The 21,337-nt window shown below is 45.4% G+C and overlaps 1 protein-coding gene across 1 annotated transcript in view; it reads right to left on the bottom strand.

The window, feature by feature from the left end:
- The window catches only part of TNFSF8 (TNF superfamily member 8), a 96,884-nt gene extending 76,150 nt beyond the window's left edge, over positions 1-20,734 (bottom strand). Inside the window, exon 1 of the mRNA XM_040406038.1 lies at positions 20,664-20,734. Within this exon, the coding sequence (XP_040261972.1) occupies positions 20,664-20,697 (34 nt within the window). The 5' untranslated portion in view covers positions 20,698-20,734. The remainder of the gene's footprint in view (positions 1-20,663) is intronic.
- Between the last annotated feature and the right edge of the window lie 603 nt (positions 20,735-21,337).

A 21,337-nucleotide genomic window follows, 5' to 3' on the forward strand; every position in this document is an offset into this window, starting at 1 on the left:
CTTCATATGTGGCTAATGTTGGACCTTTACCTCTGGAACATACACTGGCAGTGAGACTTTTTCCAGGGTATGTGGTAACTATGCAGTTCAAACCCCTCTGGTTACCAATTAATGTTCCACTGGAAATAGTATTGCAGTATATAAGGATTTTATAATTATCCAACAAGCCCTTAAACAGAACTTGTCATCAACTTTATGTGGACCTCACCGAGGGAAGCATAAAGTAGTGACAGACATGCTGATTTCAGCGGTGTGTCACTCATGAGCTAAAAGTAAGTGGTTGCCGAGAACCAGCATCATAATCATTGCAGCACAGGCCTAGAAAAGAGTTGAATCTACCTGAGAAGAGTCATGGTTATTCATAATCTCCAGCTTTCTCTGCCTACCTGCTGATAATCGTCAGTTCTCTCATAGAGAGAAAGAGAGAAAACTAGGTAGTAGACTGTCAGTCATCAGCAGGTGGGTATAGAAGCAGGAGCTCATGAATAGCCATGACTCTTCTCAGGCAGCCGTGACTCTTTTCCAGGAACGGGCTGAAATCATTATGATGATGGTTTTCGGCAACTGCTTACTGCTTATAAATGACAGACCGCTGAAATCAACTCATCTGTCACTACTTTATGCTGCTGTTAGTATGGGAAGCATAAAGTTAATGACAGGTTCCCTTTAAAGGCTTAACCAAAGTGGTATGATGGCAGGCAATTGTGTCAAAAGGAGGCGGTCAGGGCAAAGAGGGAGCCCTACCTCTGTCTAGCTGCTCAGATGCGAGGTTAAAGGGGGTGACCAGGCTTTTACGGTTGATGACCTATCCTCAGGATAGGTGATCAATACCAGATCGGCAGGGGTCTGACACCGCCCCCCCTCCCCCCCCACCGTGTGTATATTGTCAGACTGCTTGAGGTGCCTGTTGGTGACCAAAGTACCTATTAGACCTAAAGTTGCCTACTGTGAGAGATCAGTAAACTGGAGGCTGGACTGAATTCTGTAAAGACCCAGACTACTGGAAGAGACATTCTGATACCCACATCAAGGCCTGAAAACAGATTAATTTCAGGGGAGTACAGGGCCCCCATTCTCGTGATCTGTTAGGGTCCCAATGGTAGGATCCCCTTTAACCCCTTAAGGACTTGGCCATTTTTTGCAAATCTGACCAGTGTCACTTCATTTTTATAAAAAAATACCAAATTTACCCAAAATTTGTAAAAAAATTGCAAATTTCCAAGTTTCAAACTTTCTACTTCTATAATACACTGCTCAAAAAAATAAAGGGAACACAAAAATAACACATCCTAGATCTGAATTAATTAAATATTCTTCTGAAATACTTTGTTCTTTACATAGTTGAATGTGCTGACAACAAAATCACACAAAAATAAAAAAATGGAAATCAAATTTTTCAACCCATGGAGGTCTGGATTTGGAGTCACACTCAAAATTAAAGTGGAAAAATACACTACAGGCTGATCCAACTTTGATGTAATGTCCTTAAAACAAGTCAAAATGAGGCTCAGTAGTGTGTGTGGCCTCCACGTGCCTGTATGACCTCCCTACAACGCCTGTGCATGCTCCTGATGAGGTGGCGGATGGTCTCCTGAGGGATCTCCTCCCAGACCTGGACTAAAGCATCTGCCAACTCCTGGACAGTCTGTGGTGCAACGTGACGTTGGTGGATAGAGCGAGACATGATGTCCCAGATGTGCTCAATTTGATTCAGGTCTGGGGAACGGGCGGGCCAGTCCATAGCATCAATGCCTTCGTCTTGCAGGAACTGCTGACACACTCCAGCCACATGAGGTCTAGCATTGTTTTGCATTAGGAGGAACCCAGGGCCAACCGCACCAGCATATGATCTCACAAGGGGTCTGAGGATCTCATCTTGGTACCTAATGGCAGTCATGCTACCTCTGGCGAGCACATGGAGGGCTGTGCAGCCCTCCAAAGAAATGCCACCCCACACCATTACTGACCCAATGCCAAACCGGTCATGCTGGAGGATGTTGCAGGCAGCAGAACGTTCTCCACGGCGTCTCAAGACTCTGTCACGTCTGTCACATGTGCTCAGTGTGAACCTGCTTTCATCTGTGAAGAGCACAGGGCGCCAGTGGCGAATTTGCCAACCTTGGTGTTCTCTGGCAAATGCCAAACGTCCTGCATGGTGTTGGGCTGTAAGCACAACCCCCACCTGTGGACGTCGGGCCCTCATATCACCCTCATGGAGTCTGTTTCTGACCGTTTGAGCAGACACATGCACATTTGTGGCCTGCTGGAGGTCATTTTGCAGGGCTCTGGCAGTGCTCCTCCTGTTCCTCCTTGCACAAAGGCGGAGGTAGCGGTCCTGCTGCTGGGTTGTTGCCCTCCTACAGCCTCCTCCACGTCTCCTGATGTACTGGCCTGTCTCCTGGTAGCGCCTCCATGCTCTGGACACTACGCTGACAGACACAGCAAACCTTCTTGCCACAGCTCGCATTGATGTGCCATCCTGGATAAGCTGCACTACCTGAGCCACTTGTGTGGGTTGTAGACTCCGTCTCATGCTACCACTAGAGTGAAAGCACCGCCAGCATTCAAAAGTGACCAAAACATCAGCCAGGAAGCATAGGAACTGAGAAGTGCTCTGTGGTCACCACCTGCAGAACCACTACTTTATTGGGGGTGTCTTGCTAATTGCCTATAATTTGCATATGTATCAAATTGTTTTTTTCTACACAATAAAAGCACACAGAGCTATGGGGACTGGGTATTGCGAATGTGCTAGCGGCCATCTAGCAACCCATGTCCTCAGCTCTATACACAAAATCCAGGTGACAGGTTCCCTTTAAGTGTTCCCTTTATTTTTTTGAGCAGTGTACAGGGTGGGCCATTTATATGGATACACCTTAATAAAATGGGAATGGTTGGTGATATTAACTTCCTGTTTGTGGCACATTAGTATATGTGAGGGGGAAAACTTTTCAAGATGGGTGGTGACCATGGCGGCCATTTTGAAGTCGGCAATTTTGAATCCAACTTTTGTTTTTTCAATAGGAAGAGGGACATGTGACACATCAAACTTATTGGTAATTTCACAAGAAAAACATGGTGTGCTTGGTTTTAACGTAACTTTATTCTTTCATGAGTTATTTACAAGTTTCTGACCACTTATAAAATGTGTTCAATGTGCTGCCCATTGTGTTGGATTGTCAATGCAACCCTCTTCTCCCACTCTTCACACACTGATAGCAACACCTAAGGAGAAATGCTAGCACAGGCTTCCAGTATCCATAGTTTAAGGTGCTGCACATCTCGTATCTTCACAGCATAGACGATTGCCTTCAGATGATACGAGATGTGCAGCACCTGAAACTACGGATACTGGAATCCTGTGCTAGCATTTCTCCTGCGGTGTTGCTATCAGTGTGTGAAGAGTGGGAGAAGAGGGTTGCATTGACAATCCAACACAATGGGCAGCACATTGAACACATTTTATAAGTGGTCAGAAACTTGTAAATAACTCATGAAAGAATAAAGTTACATTAAAACCAAGCACACCATTGTTTTTCTTGTGAAATTCCCAATAAGTTTAATGTGTCACATGACCCTCTTGCTATTGAAAAAACAAAAGTTGGATTCAAAATGGCCACCATGGTCACCACCCATCTTAAAAAGTTTCCCCCCTCACATATACTAATGTGCCACAAACAGGAAGTTAATATCACCAACCATTCCCATTTTATTAAGGTGTATCCATAGAAATGGCCCACCCTGTACATAGTAATACCTCCAAAAATAGTTATTACTTTACATTCCCCATATGTCTACTTCATGTTTGGATCATTTTGGGAATGATATTTTATTTTTTGGGGATGTTACAAGGCTTAGAAGTTTAGAAGCAAATCTTGAAATTTTTCAGAAATTTTCAAAAACCCAATTTATAGGGACCAGTTCAGGTCTGAAGTCACTTTGCAAGGCTTACATAATAGAAACCACCCAAAAATGACCCCATTCTATAAACTACACCCCTCAAGGTATTCAAAACTGATTTTACAAACTTTGTTAACCCTTTAGGGGTTCCACAAGAGTTAATGGCAAATGGTGTTAAAATTTCAGAATTTAGATTTTTTGGCAAATTTTCCATTTTAATCCATTTTTTCCAGTAACAAAGCAAGGGTTAACAGCCAAACAAAACTTATTATTTATGGCCCTGATTCGGTAGTTTACAGAAACACCCCATATGTGGTCGTAAACTTCTGTACGGGCACACGGCAGGGCGCAGAAGGAAAGGATTGCCATACGGTTTTTGGAAGGCAGATTTTGCTGGACTGTTTTTTTTGACACCATGTCCCATTTGAAGCCCCCCTGATGCACCCCTAGAGTAGAAACTCCAAAAAAGTGACCCCATTTTAGAAACTAAGGGATAGGGTGGCAGTTTTGTTGGTGCTAGTTTAGGGTACATATGATTTTTGGTTGCTCTATATTACACTTTTTGTGAGGCAAGATAACAAGAAATAGCTTTTTTGGCACCGTTTTTTTTTTTGTTATTTACAACATTCATCTGACAGGTTAGATCATGTGGTATTTTTATAGAGAAAGTTGTCACGGACGCGGCGATACCTAATATGTATACAGTTTTTTTTATTTATGTAAGTTTTACACAATGATTTCATTTTTGAAACAAAAAAAATCATGTTTTAGTGTCTCCATAGTCTGAGAGCCATAGTTTTTTCAGTTTTGGGGCGGTTATCTTAGGTAGGGTCTCATTTTTTGTGGGATGAGATGACGGTTTGATTGGCACTATTTTGGGGTGCATATGACATTTTGATCGCTTGCTATTACACTTTTTGTGACGTAAGATGACAAAAAATGGCTTTTTTTACACCGTTTTTATTTTTATTTTTTTACGGTGGTCCCCTGAGGGGTTAGGTCATGTGATATTTTTATATCAATGATTTCATTTTTGAAACAAAAAAAATCATGTTTTAGTGTTTCCATAGTTTTTTCAGTTTTTGGGCGATTATCTTGGGTAGGGTATGATTTTTGCGGGATGAGATGACGATTTGATTGGTACTATTTTGGCGTACATGCGACTTTTTTTATCACTTTTATTACCTTTTTTGGGAAGTAAGGTGGGAAAATTTCAATTTTCTCATAGTTTTTATTTTTTTATTTTTATGGCGTTCACCGTGCGGGGAAAGTAACATGACCGTTTTATAGATCAGGTCGTTACGGACGCGGCGATACCTAATATGTGTAGTGTATTTTTTTTTTTTTTTTTTTTATTCAGTGATAAATGTGTTTTTTTATCTTTACTTTTTTCACTTTTTTTAAAAAAAAAATTGACACAGACCCACTTGGTTCTTGAAGATCCAGTGGGTCTGATGGCTGTATAATACAGTACAGTACACTATATAGTGTATTGTACTGTATTTTACTTACACTTTGTCTAAACAGATCTATGCCTTTAGCACAGATCTGTTCAGCACCATGGACAGCAGGATGCCTGAGAAGGCATCCTGTTGCCATGGGAACCTTCCCCGTCTGCTCGGTTGTGGCCACAACTGCGCAGACGGGGAAGGGTAAGGAGAGGGGCTCCCTCCCTCTGTCACCCCATCCTGTCGGGGGGCTGCAAAGGCACAGCAGCCCCCCGATGGGAGAGGGAGGGAGCTCCCTGACCCTGACAGTTAACCTTTTCCATACAGCGGTCTGTACGGACCGCTGTATTGAAATGGTTAAACGGCTGACATCTGCACAGATGTCAGCCGTTTATACCAGAGTGTCAGCAATGTCCTGACACTCTGGTATAACCACTGGCCACCAATGAGTTTTCAAAAGGAGGCGGGCGGGGGATCGCGATCCCGCCTGCCGCACCGCCCGCTTCCTGCACCGCCCGCAACCCCCCTCCTGCACCCCCCTTGCACCGGCATAAAATCATTCAGGGGTGCAGGGGGGGGGTGCAAAATCGACATTTTGGGCATTTTAGGGACCGCGGGGATCAGAAACTGCAGAAAGCGCAGCAAACCGCAGGTCTGAATTGATCGCCGAGGGGGAGGGTCACATGACCCCCCCTGGCGTTGTGACAGGATGCCGGCTAAATGATTTCAGCTGGCATCCTGTTCGGATTAACCCCCGCGGCGCCGCAATCGCGATTTAAACTTAGGACGTACCGGTACGCCCTGAGTCCTTAAGGATTTGGGAAAAAGGGCGTACCAGTACGCCCTAAGTCCTTAAGGGGTTAATGTCTCTGAAACTATCCAACCAGTAAGCTATGAAATTTACTAGCTCCGTATATACAGTGAAATACAGTATACAGCAGGAAGCAGTTGTTTGTAGGGAAGCAATGACTCCCTTACCTACTGGGCCCTTGTGCAACTGCACAGGATATTTAGGATGTCCACCCATGTATACAGTGGATAGTAGTTGCATAACTTTGATTGTTTTGTGAAATACGACTTCTCTATGAAACTGCTGAATGTAGTCTATAGATTTTATTAAAACATAACATAGGGTTTACCACAAGACATATGCATCACTTCTCCTTCTTCTGCCAGTAGGGTCTTACAGAATATGGAATTGGCAATATATAAAATTTCCTATTTGTACAGGAATATAGAACTTCTGCTGCTTCACTCTTAATTGATTTGCAATTTTTTGTTCCATATCTTCTATAAGGTCTCATAGAGTATTTGTATTACCAGCTGATGAATAGAAGCAGAATACTTATGTAGCTGGTTCCTACACTGCCCTGAATATTGTAGGCTTAGGTAAGTCTAAAGAGAGGCAGTATACTAGTGTTAGGGACCCATATGCGGAAGCCACCTTGACGCCTGGTAGATGGGCCCGACACACGTTAGATCAAATATGTGCGCTAAGAGCTTCCATTAACTCATTTATAGTCTGTATTGTACCACTTTTATTTAGAATTACCCCCATTTCTTAGCTCTATTGTTTGTATGTATAATGGTGTGCAGCCATTTTCTTTTTTATCAGCCGATGAATATGTCAGGACTTCTGCAGGAGTCTCTGGTACCTCACTAGGCTAGACTGCTCCAGCCAGCTATAAACACACACAGGTCAGTGTCTTCCTCAGAAGGTACCCTTTTTGTGTCCTCACCAAGTATACCTTTCTTTTTAAGGAATTTTATGTAACAATGAACATAGTGTAAAAATGACATAGAATCTGTTACTGGTGACATCCAGCAAGATCCTTATGCCGGGGGGGGCACATAGGACCCTCAACATAAAAGAGCAAAAGTGCTATCAAAGGACAGTGCAGGGCTCCTATGATAGAACTAATTATGCTAAGTAATATAACGCTACTGTTCTCCTCAAACTCAAAGTGATCAGTGACCACACCCCTTTTCTGTCCATGAACCCGTCCACTCCGCCCATAACTCCGCCCACAATCCTGCCCCAAACCATGCCTGAAATACCGCCCATTCAAATCCCCTTTTATTCTTTTAGATCCTATAAAGCGTCAGTAATTCATTTAAAGGGTTTCTGTTATCAGAAAAATGGGTATTAACCTGGCTGATATTAGCGATGTACTAATGTCAGCTGAACATAACTATATTAGTCCCATGTCACTATGTGCCGCCGTTATTTAAAAAACCGAACTGGACCAAACTTTTATATTATGCAAATAAGCCTATAGGACCGGGGGGGGGGGGGGGCATTGCACCTGCTCCTAGAGGCTCCGTTCGCTTACCTCTTTCCAAGCCCTTCTACACTTGATTGACAGGGCCAGGCCAGGGTTGGTCTCCAGGCGCAGTGAGGGAAGGATGTTCCTCACTGTGACATATTCAGTGCAGGCGCAGTGAGGAAGCCGGCTGACGGCAAACGTCCTTCCCTCACTGCGCCTGTGGCGAATACTGAACGGGACGGCGCAGGCGCAAGATTTCCCCGGCAGACAAAAGACAAAAGACCAACGCTGGTCTGGCCCTGTCAATCAAGTGTAGAAGGGCGTGGAAAGAGGTAAGCGAACGGAGCCTCTGGGAGCAGGTGCAACACCCCCCCCCCCTGCTCCTAGAGGCTCATTTGCATATTATAAAAGTTCTTTTTTCTAAATAACGGCGGCACATAGTGACATGGGACTAATATAGTTATGTTCAGCTGACATTAGCACATCGCTAATATCAGCCAGGTTAATACCCTTTAAGTTTAATATGTTCAAAAATAAAATGATATTAAGCTTGTATTAAGCCTATATTAACCTCTTATTAAGCTATTATAAATATTGACAATAGTTATTTGATCCGTCTAGCTTTGCTAAAGCTAAATGACCTTTGATGATGTCACCAAAGGTCCTGTTCTAATTAATATTTATCTAACCCAAATCTATCGTTCAATAGATAAATATTTTATCTACTGTATCTATCTAACAATCTATCCATCTATCTAGCTAATCTAGTATCTATCCAGCATCTATCTATCTATTTTATCTAGGACCTTTGATGAGCCCCTTTCCCTGCCCATAACCCCGCCCCACTACTCCCACAAACCCTCCCAGCCCCAACCCCCAAAACTGATGTCATCCCAGTCCTAGGTACATTTCTATCTAGTCCAAATCTAACGTTCAATAGAAAAATATTTTATCTATTATCTATCAATCAATCTATCTATCTATCTATCTATCTATCTATCTATCTAATCCATCTATCTTTCTAACTAATCTATCTATGACAGGTGACATGTTCCCTCTTAGTCCTGGAGAACTTACCGGTCGAGGTGGTACTAGGGTTGCCTTGGCTCCGATTACACAACCCCACTATATATTGGTCCAAGGGGGAGTTGGTGAAATGGGGACCCAAGTGTGACTCGTGCTTGTCCATGGTACAGGCTGGGGTCTCAGTAGAGTCTGATACATTCCCCACAGTCATTAGGGAATATTCTGATGTGTTCTCATCACCTACCCCGAAGGTTCTACCACCCCATAGACCTTATGATAGTGCCATAGAATTAGTAGAAGGTGCCAGGTTTCCTAAGGGGCGTATTTATAATCTTTCTAAGCCCGAACGCAAGGCCATGGAGGATTATATTAAGGAAAGCGTTGGTAAGGGTCACATTAGACCTTCGGTCTCTCCTATAGGAGCAGGGTTTTTCTTCGTTGAGAAGAAGGATGGTTGTCTTAGGCCGTGTAACGATTACTGAAAATAAGATCACTATCCAGAATAGATACTCTCTCCCATTGATTCTGGATTTATTTAACCAGGTTCTGGGGGCAACCTGGTTTTCTAAAATTGACTTGAAAGGGGCATATAATCTAATCCGAATCAAGGAGGGAGACGAATGGAAGACGGCATTCAATACTCCGGCAGGACACTTTGAATACCAGGCTATGCCTTTTGGACACAGCAATGCCCCGGCGGTGTTCCAAAACTTTATGAACGATATTCTTAAGGAGTTCTTGGTAAATTTGTCATTGTCTATCTTGACGACATTTTGATATTTTCTCCTGATTTCAAATCTCATGTGTCTCATGTTAGACAAGTATTGGAGGTGTTGAGGGAAAATCAGTTATCCGCTAAACAAGAGAAATGTGTCTTTGGTGTACAGGAGATACTGTTTGTAGGGCATGTCCTGACTCCTCACGCCTTCAAAATGGATCCTGGTAAGGTACTTGCAATTAAGGAATGGGTAAGGCCTTCATCCTTAAAGGCCTTACAACGGTTCTTAGATTTAGCCAATTATTACCGTAAATGTATTAAGAATTTTTCAGTAATTGCTAAACCGCTGACCGACCTCACTAAGAAAGGGGCAGATTTGGAGGATTGGTCTACTGAGGCCATTACTTCATTTGAAACCCTTAAGAAGGCATTCAGTAGCGCTTCCATTCCGATCCAGCAAGATCAGGAGAGACCTTTTATTGTGGAGGTGGATGCATCCGAGGACGGCGCAGGAGCACTCCTTTCACAAGGTCCTGCTAGCCTTACTAACCTGAGACCTTGTGCCTTCTTTTCCAGAAAATTTTCTTCCACTGAGAGAAACTACGACATAGGGAATCAGGGGTTGCTGGCTTTTGAGGAGGCATTTTCTGGGGGGGCAAAGCATTGTGTAACTGTTGTCACTGACCATAAGAACCTTATGTTTCTCGAGTCTGCTAAGAGGTTGAATCCCCATCAGGCCAGATGAGCACTGTTTTTTACTCGTTTTGACTTCTCCATTACTTTCAGGCCTGGAAGTAAAAACGTGAAGGCTGACGCATTATCTTGAAGCTTCCATGCTTTTCAGCCTACAGAGGCACCACCTGAATCCATCCTACCAGCAAATATCTTCATAGCAGCCTTAACCCAGGATATCTCGGCTCTCATTAAGGTTGAACAACATCTGGGCTGGCATCTACCCCCACAGATAAGTTGTTTGTCCCCATACAATTTCATCTCCAGCTGTTGGGTGAGTGTCATGATTCTGCCTTTTGTGGACATCTGGGTTTTGAGGGCACTAAGGAGCTGGTTTCTAGATCTTATTGGTGGCCCATTCTAACTAGGGATGTCAAGTCCTAGGTGTCAGCCTGTGAGGTTTGTGCTAAGTCTAAGACACCTAGGACTCGCCCTGCTGGTGACCTACGACCCCTACCCATTCCCAGTAAACCCTGGTGCCATATCTTGATGGACTTTATTACTGACCTGCCGCCGGCGGAGGGTAAGACTGGTTTGGGTAGTGGTCGATAGGTTTAGCAAGATGGTTCATTTCATTCCCCTGTCTAAACCCCCGAATGCCAAAACTCTGGCGTCTATTTTTGTGAAAGAGATTGTACGATTACATGGTATCTCGGAAAATATTGTATCTGACAGGGGTGTGCAGTTTGTGTCCAAGTTTTGGAAGGCTTTCTGTCAAAGATGCCAGATTTCGTTGTCTTTTTCCTCCGCCTACCACCCTGAGAGTAATGGGCAGACTGAACGCCTCAATCAATCTGTGGAACAATTCCTGAGGTCATATGTTGCTGATGACCAGCAATTATGGGTTAAATACCTTCCGTTGGCTGAATTTGCTTTGAATAACCGTGTTAATTCTTCTGCTGGGGTCTCCCCTTTATTTTGTAACCATGGTTTCCATCCCCGTTTTCATTATGGGTCATCCGTCGCCTCCTCTAACCCTGAGGCGGATAGGCTCTCCTCTGAACTGTGCACAGTTTGGGCCCAGGTTCAAACGAACCTAGAAAAGGCTCAAAGTTCTCAGAAACTCAAGGCCAATAGGATACGTTCCAAGGGGGTGAACTTTCAGGTTGGGAATAAGGTGTGGTTGTCCTCCAAGAATCTCTCTCTCAAGGTAGCTTCTCGAAGATTTGCTCCTCGTTTTATTGGACCGTATAAGATCACGGAGGTGATTAATCCGGTATCGTTTAGGTTGGAGCTGCCCGAATCGTTCCACATTCATAATGTGTTTCATAAATCTCTACTTAAAAAATATTTTGAACCTGTTGAACCATCGAAAGCATCGCCTCCGCCGGTTCTTGTTAATGATGCTGTCGAGTATGTGGTGTCTAAGATAGTGGATGTCAGGAGAGTGCGTAATTCCTTACAGTACCTGATTCACTGGAAGGGGTATGGACCCGAAGAGAGATCTTGGATACCTGCTAGGGAGGTTCATGCTCCTAGACTGGTTTGAAAATTTCATTTAGAACATCCTGAAAGGCCGTTGCCTGAAGTCTTGGGTCTGGTGGCCCCGCATAAGAGGAGGGGTACTGTCACGGGACGCCGAGGCGCTCGCTCTCCTCAGCGCCGTCGGTGTCCCGTTTCTGTGCAGGAGCGAGGACGCGCACAGCGTCCTCGTCTCCTTGGTGATAGGGGGCGGGACAGACCGGCCCCGCACGTCTCCTCCACGCGGCCGGCGTCCTCGGTTCCCCTGGCAACCAGGGGAGGTCTGAGCACTGAGCTGGGCACTCGGTGCTCAGCTATACTTCCTAGTGCGGGTAATGTGGTGCTGGCCACGTCACATGACCCCAGCTGGCCAGTATTTAACAGGCAGCCTGCTGGCCACAGGTTGCCTGTTAATTAGGTTCTTGGCGATTTTTGTTACCTGGCATACTTACCTGTTCCTGTTGTTCCCTGACGATCCTCTGCCTGCTCCTCCTGTACTGCGCTGCTTTCCTGGTATTCTGACCCCGGCTTCTATTTGATGATTCTTTGCGGACTCCTTTGGTACTTCATTACTCTCCTGGTATTTGACCCCGGCTTCTCCTGACTATTCTCTGCTTTATCCTTTGTACTGTGTTGCTCTTTTGGTATTGACCCGGTCCGTTCACTATCCGTCATTTGTCTTGTCTGTCCTCCCAGCACATATTCTAAGCTAGGGATTGCCGTCCAGTTGTCTCCTGTCATTAGGACTTGCGAGGCAAGTAGGCAGGGCTAGAGGTGGGGGTGGAGCGCAGTGGTCACTATCCTCCCCCCTGTGTGTGTGTGTACGTGACCGTTACACTTGGTCATATGACCCTTATCAGCCAATTGAAGCTCGCAGGCTAGTCTCCACACACACACACAGCTTTACACCAGGTTTCCATAACAACCCAGCCATTTTTCTTCACTGCTGTAGGTGAGCTTTAAAGAAAATCTGTCACCAGGATAATTGCTATTGAAGTAAAGCCATGGCCTAATAGCACTTAGTATCTTATTCCAAGATGTGCCTTTGTTCCAGCAATAGATGTTTTTATCCTCTGAAAATCCAGTTTATTTGGTATGCAAATGAGCCAGTAAGGTGCCCAGAGGGGCGTCACTCTTGCAGTAAGAAGCCCAGACACACCCCCTGCCACAATGTGTCCATCCTTTAAAAGTCAAACTTAAAACCCCACTCCCAGGTCCCGCTAAGCCATGCCCTGATCCGGTTAGACCACGCCCCCTCCCACTCCTGAGCCGACGGGGATTGAAAAAATGAAGAAAAAAATCAACTTCTGTGGGCGGGGTTATGGAAGAAAAGGGGCGTGGTCACATGTCACTTTGAGTTTCACAGAACAGTAGTGTTATACTACTATGCTAGCTTTAGATGATGCAGATATTAACTTGACCTTTTTAATGGCATGTGTTGTATTAAGGGGTTGCACCAAGTTCCAAACATATTTCGTATAAAAAGGAAAGTGTATAAGTTTCTGATCAGTAGGAGTCTGACCTCTGGGACCCAATGTCACCGCCAGTTCTGTGAGAAGGTCTGGCAGACGTCCTTCTCTACCTCTTGCATGACGTTCTTTGTTTTGGTTTCACTTTGTCATCTCCTTAGGTGTCACCTATTTAGACTAATTGTCTCCCTTTATATTCCCTCCCATACTGCCTCACTTTGCGGTTTATACTACTTCCTGGATGAAGTGTTCACTGCTGGAGGCTGCTGCTGCTGTTTGCTCAGATAAGTCTTTCAATGTATTGTGTTTCCTTGCTGGCTTGATTCTAGGTGACCCTGACTCCGTCCGTATTAAATGCAGGGAGCCGGTGGTCGTGTCCCCTCACTATTATAGGATTTTCAGGTGTCACACAGTCTTAGGTACGTGGGCATGCAATCGTCTATCATTGAGACCCTTGCATGGGCATAGCAGTCAGGGAGAGCTCTTAGGGTTTTATAGGGCTCACCTATATGCTCCTTAGTTTGGGATCAAGCCAGTTGGACGTTTATTCATAAGTTCCAGCTATCTGCAACATCATCCGTGACACGCAAGTGATCACAAGAACATTGGTGGTTGAGCAGGGTTGTAGCTAAAGGCACATGGGCTCTGGTGCAAGATTTCAGCTTGGGCCCCCCTTCCCTCAGTGCTTTGCGGCCAGGGGCAGGGAAGCACATAGCCTTTGTGCTGCATGTGACAAAAATTGAAAAGGCACCCACCCCCATGCCAAATTCTTGACCTAATCCCTTTTCTCCAGGCAGAGATGTAACTTGACCAGCATGCACTTTCTATCATACCGGTGTCTTCTTATGTAGAAGAAGGGTCTTTGGGCCCCCTCAGGCTCCTGGGCCCGGTAGGGACTGCTGCCTGTGCACTAGAGATTTTTGGAAAAATTTGGTCCGATCCGAATAAATTAGTGGCATATTTTGTTAAAAAAAATGCTATTTCCTGGCTGCAGAGAGCCTTTATAGTGGTGTAGAACATTGTGCTTTGCAGTAACACACATAGGGAGTCTGCTGTGGTAGTGAAATAATACTGTGAGTTCGTATGACATGCTGATGACAGGCGTTGCTCTTAGAATCACTGCACACTTCACTTATTTGGGCCAAAACTGATCAAATAACTCAAATATGAACTTTGCCTTACAGGTCAATGTTAGCGTCAAGAAGAAGCGCACTCCTTTTACACCGTCATCAGCTGATTCCACAAAGATGTCTTCAGAACCTGTTCTATTAAACGCTTATACAAGTAAAGCCCCCCGACAGAGTGGAGAGGGTGTCAGCAGTAAGTTTGTGTTGACGTCACTGATTAATTTGCCCTTTCTCTGATCTGTCAGAACAATAACCCACAAAAAATGGATCTCTGTCTGTGGAGCATCCTTCACTCGGTCAGCATTTGGTCAGTATTGCTAATACCAAAAAAAACAGGAGTGGATCCAAAACAGAGATGACACGTGAACGGAATAGTTGCATGTCTTCTGTGTTTTGTACCCACTCCTGCTTTTGGCTACCAAATCATAAGCCAATTCTGATGGGACCATACAGGCCTTACAGCTGCTACACAGACAGGATCCGTTGCACATCTCATTTTGTCTTCCTTCTGACAGATCAGAAGAAGGGTCAAATAAATGATGATGTCAGCCAAGCCAAAAAGGCAAAATAGTGGCCAGTCATGAAGTGGGGAGGGTGGGAACAGCATGAGAAGTCCACAGAGTAGCCCTATGACATAGTGGTGAGGTGGAATCAGCATGAGAAGGCCACAGAGTGGCCCAATGATAGAGTCTGTAGGTGGCGGCAGAATCAGGAAGGCACAGAGTGGCACAATGACAGAGTGTGGAGTTGGCGGCAGCATGAGGAGACCACACTGTGGCCCAATGACAGAGTCTGAAGGTGGCAGTGGCATCAGGAGGCCACAGAGTGGCACAATAATAGAGTGTGGAGGTGGCAGCAGCATGAGGAGGCCACAGAGTGGCAAAATGACAGAGTCTGGAGGTGGCGGCAGCATCAGGAGACCACAGAGTGACACAATGACAGTCTTGAAGTGGCGGCAGCATCAGGAGGCCACAGAGTACTGTCCCTGACCATACAGCTTCACACGTCGGCGCTGCCGTGCACTTTGGCAGACACCGACAGGCTCAAGGACTGGCCCACCTTCTGTTCTACATATTTGTGCAGGGCTGGTACTGCCTTTTTGGCAAAGAAAGGATGACTTGGGACTCTCCACCTCAGCTCGGCACAAGCTATCAGTTCTCTGAAAGGTGCAGAGTCCACCACTTGGAAAGGGAGGGACTACAGCACCAGCAACTTGGACAGGAGCACATTCAGCTTCTGTGCCGTTGGATGAGTGCACACATACTGTTTCCTCTTGGCAATCTCTTTGGTGATCGATTGCTGACGGAACGAGTGATGAGGAGTAGGAGGAGGAGGAGCAGGAGCATTGGGACCAGCAGATGATGGGAAGGACAGACAGCTCCTTTCGGCTGAAATGGTGAAGCCTTGACTGCCTGAAACCGGGTGCGTGTCACTGGGTGATGCAGCGGTTGCTGCATCAGGCTGGACCACATCGGAGACACAGTTCTCTCAGGCTACTGCATGGCGACGCTGCATATGTTGACGCAGGGCCGTAGTGCCAACATTGGCATCCTGGCCACTCTTCACCTTCTGCCCACAGATTCTACACATGGCCACGTTCACCTCCCCTGGTGGCTTAAGAAAAGCTGCCACACCGCCGAGTAGGTGATTTTACCACCAACACTACACACTGACTGAATGCTACCGCTGCTGCCTCCTTGAACCCCTGCACCGCTACTTCTCGGGCAGGTAGGCTCCCGCAAAGCTGGTGGTCTACCCCTGGCATATTTGGCTCCCGACCTCCCACTGCCACCACCCTGCTGACTCCCGGCCACGCTAGCGACTTGCTGCCTCTGCCGCTTGCTCAAGGGCAAGCTGTCACCCTCTTCTCCCTATGATGATGAAGCCCCTTTATCACCCAACTACCAAGTGCAATCAGCTACATCATCATCGAGTACTATCTGCACATCACTGATGTTCTGCTCAACGGTCTCTGGGTCAGGAGCCTGACCGCTCGCAACACCAGTTCCCACACCACTCTCCTCATCACTACTTGCCCGCCTAGTGGAGGAAGCGGCGGATGTCTCCTTCAGACCTTGGCTGGGCAGTAGCTGCTGACTGTCCTCTAGTACCTCATCCTTGCTGTATAGTGTTGCTGAGCCCACATCATACAAAATTTCTGTGGCTCTGGTAACAGAAAAGGACAGAGGCAGGTTGAGGACAGGTGAGGGAGCAGGGCCTGCTTCAGGGCCATGCCAACTAAGCATTGTGTCTGACGAACCCACTGACTCTTGGCTGGGGGTGTCTGATGTCACTTGCGACGAAGTCGAAGATCAAGTGAACCACTGAAGAACCGCTGGGTTACTGGTCACGACACGACCGCCATCTGAGACTGGGAGCTCAGGCTTCTCAAAGTGACCCCTGCTGCCACGGCCCCTTACTCTGCTGTGACCTCTGCCTGCGCCAGAAACATTATGGCCTCTGCCACTCTTCTGTTCAGGGCCTGGCACTTTTCTGCCTGACATACTGTTAGATCAAATAAATAAAAAGGAACAGTGGACAGTTTTAAAAACGGTTTAGATGAATTCTTAAAAGTAAACAACATTAACTGAATAACTGCACCGCAGAGGGCAAATTTATTTTTTATTTTTGTGCTAATACACGTCACAAAAGGCTTAACAAGAAAATAACTGCACCGCAGAGCGGCAAATGTATTTTTTTTTCACGCTAATACAAATCACAAAAGGATTAACAAGAAAATAACTGCATCGCAGAGCGGCAAATGTATTTTTTTTTTCACGCTAATACAAATCACAAAAGGCTTAACAAGAAATAACTGCATCGCACATGCCCTTCTGAATTCAACTTCTGTGGCCTGCATCTCACCTCCTAAGGCCCCTACTCCATAACTTAATCAGAGATAACTGGAGGACAGACAATGGCAGCTATTGATGACTACCACAGTTGGACAGCTTTTGGGAAACTATATTGTGCTGTGCTACATTATTTTGTTCTGCTGGGATGGTATTTTGCACTAGTGTTGCCCCGCCTTCTGTCAATTTACACTCACCTATAACATGGGGGCACTTTATTTTTTACCAGGGCCATTTTAATTTCCCAGTCCACCCCTGAGGAGAGTAGTCAGAATAACTGCATCCTCTGACATGACAACCTGTCCTCCCATTATACCCTTTGTCAGAATCCCTGACCAAATGGTGATCTTGGAATAGGCCGGTTGATGCTCTCTATCCACAAGCAGGCTGGGTGGTGTCCACGGCTTGTCATATTGAGGTTGTGTAGGAGGAGCATTTGGAGGAAGCAGAAAGGGAATGATGGAGGGTGTAGCACTATGAAGTTTGATGACTGCTGCTCATCTATGCCCACAACAATCGAGGGCAGCAGGAGCATGGAGATTGAAGTGAAGACTTAGGCCTCTTTCACACGAGCGTGTCCGGATAAGGTCCAGATGCATTGCAGAAAACCCACGCGAGTAGGTACGCAATTGCAGTCAGTTTTGACTGCGATTGCGTTCCGTTGTTCAGTTTTTATCGCGCGGGTGCAATGCGTTTTGCACGCGCATGATAAAAAACTGAATGTGGTACCCAGACCAGAATGTCTTCATAGTAGTTCAGGTTTGGGTTTAAGGTTGTGTAGATTGTATTATTTTCCCTTATAACATGGTTATAAGGGAAAATAATAGCATTCTGAAAACAGAATGCATAGTACAATAGGGCTGGAGGGGTTAAAAAATAATAAAAAATAATTTAACTCACCTTAAGCCACTTGTTCGCGCAGCCGGCATCTCTTCTGTCTTGTTCTGTGAGGAATAGGACCTTTGATGACGTCACTACACTCATCACATGGTCCATCACCATGGTAAAAGATCATGTGATGGACCATGTGATGAACGTAGTGACGTCATCAAAGGTCCTATTCCTCAAAAAAAGAAGACAGAAGAGAAGCCGGGCTGCGCGAGCAAGTGGATTAAGGTGAGTTAAAAATTTTTTTATTTTTTTTAACCCCTCCAGCCCTATTGTACTATGCATTCTGTATTCAGAATGCTATTTTTTTCCCTTATAACCGTGAAAAAACGCACAAAATAGAGCATGCTGCAATTTTAACGCAACGCACAAGTGATCCGTGAAAATCACCGCTCATGTGTACAGCCCCATAGCAATGAATGGGTCCGGATTCACTGCGGGTGCAATGCGTTCACCTCACGCATTGCACCCACGGGGAAAACTCGCCTGTGTGAAAGGGGCCTTAGGAAATGTTGAATGGAAAACTACACTGCTCAAAAAAATTAAGGGAACACTTAAACAACACAATGTAACTCCAAGTCAGTCACACTTCTGTGAAATCAAACTGTCCACTTAGGAAGCAACACTGAGTGACAATCAATTTGACATGCTGTTGTGCAAATGGGATAGACAAAAGGTGGAAATTATAGGCAATTAGCAAGACACCCCCAATAAAGGAGTGGTTCTGCAGGTGGTGACCACAGACCACTTCTCAGTTCCTATGCTTCCTGGCTGATGTTTTGGTCACTTTTGAATGCTGGCGGTGCTTTCACTCTAGTGGTAGCATGAGACGGAGTCTACAACCCACACAAGTGGCTCAGGTAGTGCAGCTTATCCAGGATGGCACATCAATGCGAGCTGTGGCAAGAAGGTTTGCTGTGTCTGTCAGCGTAGTGTCCAGAGCATTGAGGCGCTACCAGGAGACAGGCCAGTACATCAGGAGACGTGGAGGAGGCCGTAGCAGGGCAACAACCCAGCAGCAGGACCGCTACCTCCGCCTTTGTGCAAGGAGGAACAGGAGGAGCACTGCCAGAGCCCTGCAAAATGACCTCCAGCAGGCCACAAATGTGCATGTGTCTCACTCAAACGGTCAGAAACAGACTCCATGAGGGTGATATGAGGGCCCGATGTCCATAGGTGGGGGTTGTGCTTACAGCCCAACACCGTGCAGGACGTTTGGCATTTGCCAGTGAACACCAAGATTGGCAAATTTGCCCCTGGCGCCCTGTGCTCTTCACAGATGAAAGCAGGTTCACACTGAGCACATGTGACAGATGTGACAGAGTCTGGAGACGCCGTGGAGAACGTTCTGCTGCCTGCAACATCCTCCAGCATGACCGGTTTGGCATTGGGTCAGTAATGGTGTGGGGTGGCATTTCTTTGGAGGGCCGCACAGCACTCCATGTGCTCGCCAGAGGTAGCCTGACTGCCATTAGGTACCGAGATGAGATGCTCAGACCCCTTGTGAGACATTATGCTGGTGCGGTTGGCCCTGGGTTCCTCCTAATGCAAGACAATGCTAGACCTCATGTGGCTGGAGTGTGTCAGCAGTTCCTGCAAGACGAAGGCATTGATGCTATGGACTGGCCCGCCCCTTCCCCAGACCTAAATCCAATTGAGCACATCTGGGACATCATGTCTCGCTCTATCCACCAACGTCACGTTGCACCACAGACTGTCCAGGAGTTGGCAGATGCTTTAGTCCAGGTCTGGGAGGAGATCCCTCAGGAGACCGTCCGCCACCTCATCAGGAGCATGCACAGGCGTTGTAGGGAGGTCATACAGGCACGTGGAGGCCACACACACTACTGAGCCTCATTTTGACTTGTTTTAAGGACATTACATCAAAGTTGGATCAGCCTGTAGTGTGTTTTTCCACTTTAATTTTGAGTGTGACTCCAAATCCAGACCTCCATGGGTTGAAAAATTTGATTTCCATTTTTTTATTTTTGTGTGATTTTGTTGTCAGCACATTCCACTATGTAAAGAACAAAGTATTTCAGAAGAATATTTAATTAACTCAGATCTAGGATGTGTTATTTTTGTGTTCCCTTTATTTTTTTGAGCAGTGTATAATGCTCTGATACTAGACAAAGTTTACACAATTAAATGACATTTTTTAGGATTCTGCACAATCCCTTTAAATTAGGCTAAGATGCAATACTAGGCATAAATCATGGACAAGAGCGGTGCTGTTGTTGCAAGAAGACAGCCATGTTTTTACTACTAGGGTTGTAATATTGAAACCTGGCCAGGGGCGTAACTACCATAGTGGCAGACCATGCGACTGCTATGGGGCCGAGTTGGGATCATCCCCTCTTCTACTGGGCGTAAAAACTTGTTTAGGACTCTAACCTCTAAAGGAACAACTTTTAGCAAATGAGGCAGTGGAAAAAATGGCCTAAGGATCATTGAATGGGGTTTAGACAGAAACCCTTCTATCCTGTGTGGGGGGCCTGGTTTGATCCTTGGTAAAGGTCCCTTACTTCTCTATGTACGCCACTAAACCTGGCCAAAATTTTGGATGTTGTCTTCCACAAACAATGCAGCGTTCTTCAGACATGACAGTAAAGGAAGTAGGCCAATTTTACAGTGCCTCAACAATTTAGAGGAAGGGAAGTGAAATTGGGACAGTGCCTAAAAACTTAATCACATGAAACCCTGACAAGCCTTTCTTTATTACTGATATAAGGACCTCCCTGAGAAAGTAGGTACTTATATAACAGGAACTCTTACCTTGTGTCTGGGATTGATGGTGTTGTGTAGTCATTTCCGTAGAAGATCCGTAAATTGTGCATAAAAGGAAAAAAAAATGCATTACTATGTATCATTGACTGTAAATACAAGGAAATATAAGAACAGATCAGCCACTTCAAAGTCCAAAGTTTATATAGAGGGACATTTTCTTAGCAAAGGAAGCACTGTCAATATGCTAGAAATGTGTACAACACTTGCCTTGTCATACCGTGATGCCTTTGCTTACATGATATAAGATTGGTGTTTTTTTTGTGTTAGATCTTTTTTCTTTTTTTTTGTATAGACAAAATGCATTCCTTTTCTAGGACACCTCGGTGAAGTCACCGTTTCTGTGGTTAGAGTGATAACACAGTCAGCTCCTGCAGTGTTTGCAGTTTTGTGGTTTCCTTTGTTTTTTTACTTTTTAAGTTATATACAGGACGTGAAGGAACAAGAACCAGAAGTCTGTACATGTCTCTACATGTATTTTACCTGTCTACGTGCAGAAAGCTGTTCAGTTTCTAAGCAGCTTCTGTTCAAGAGCCTGAATAGAGAGTATAACACATCTCTCATAACTTTCATTAGTGCAAGTGGGAAGGATTTCTTTTCTTTTCTCTGGTAATGAATAGAAATGAGAGAAGTTTTGAAAAATTAGATTCAGCAGCTTCGCCAAA

This window comes from Bufo bufo, chromosome 8 (assembly GCF_905171765.1).
Source record: "Bufo bufo chromosome 8, aBufBuf1.1, whole genome shotgun sequence".
Taxonomy (NCBI): domain Eukaryota; kingdom Metazoa; phylum Chordata; class Amphibia; order Anura; family Bufonidae; genus Bufo; species Bufo bufo.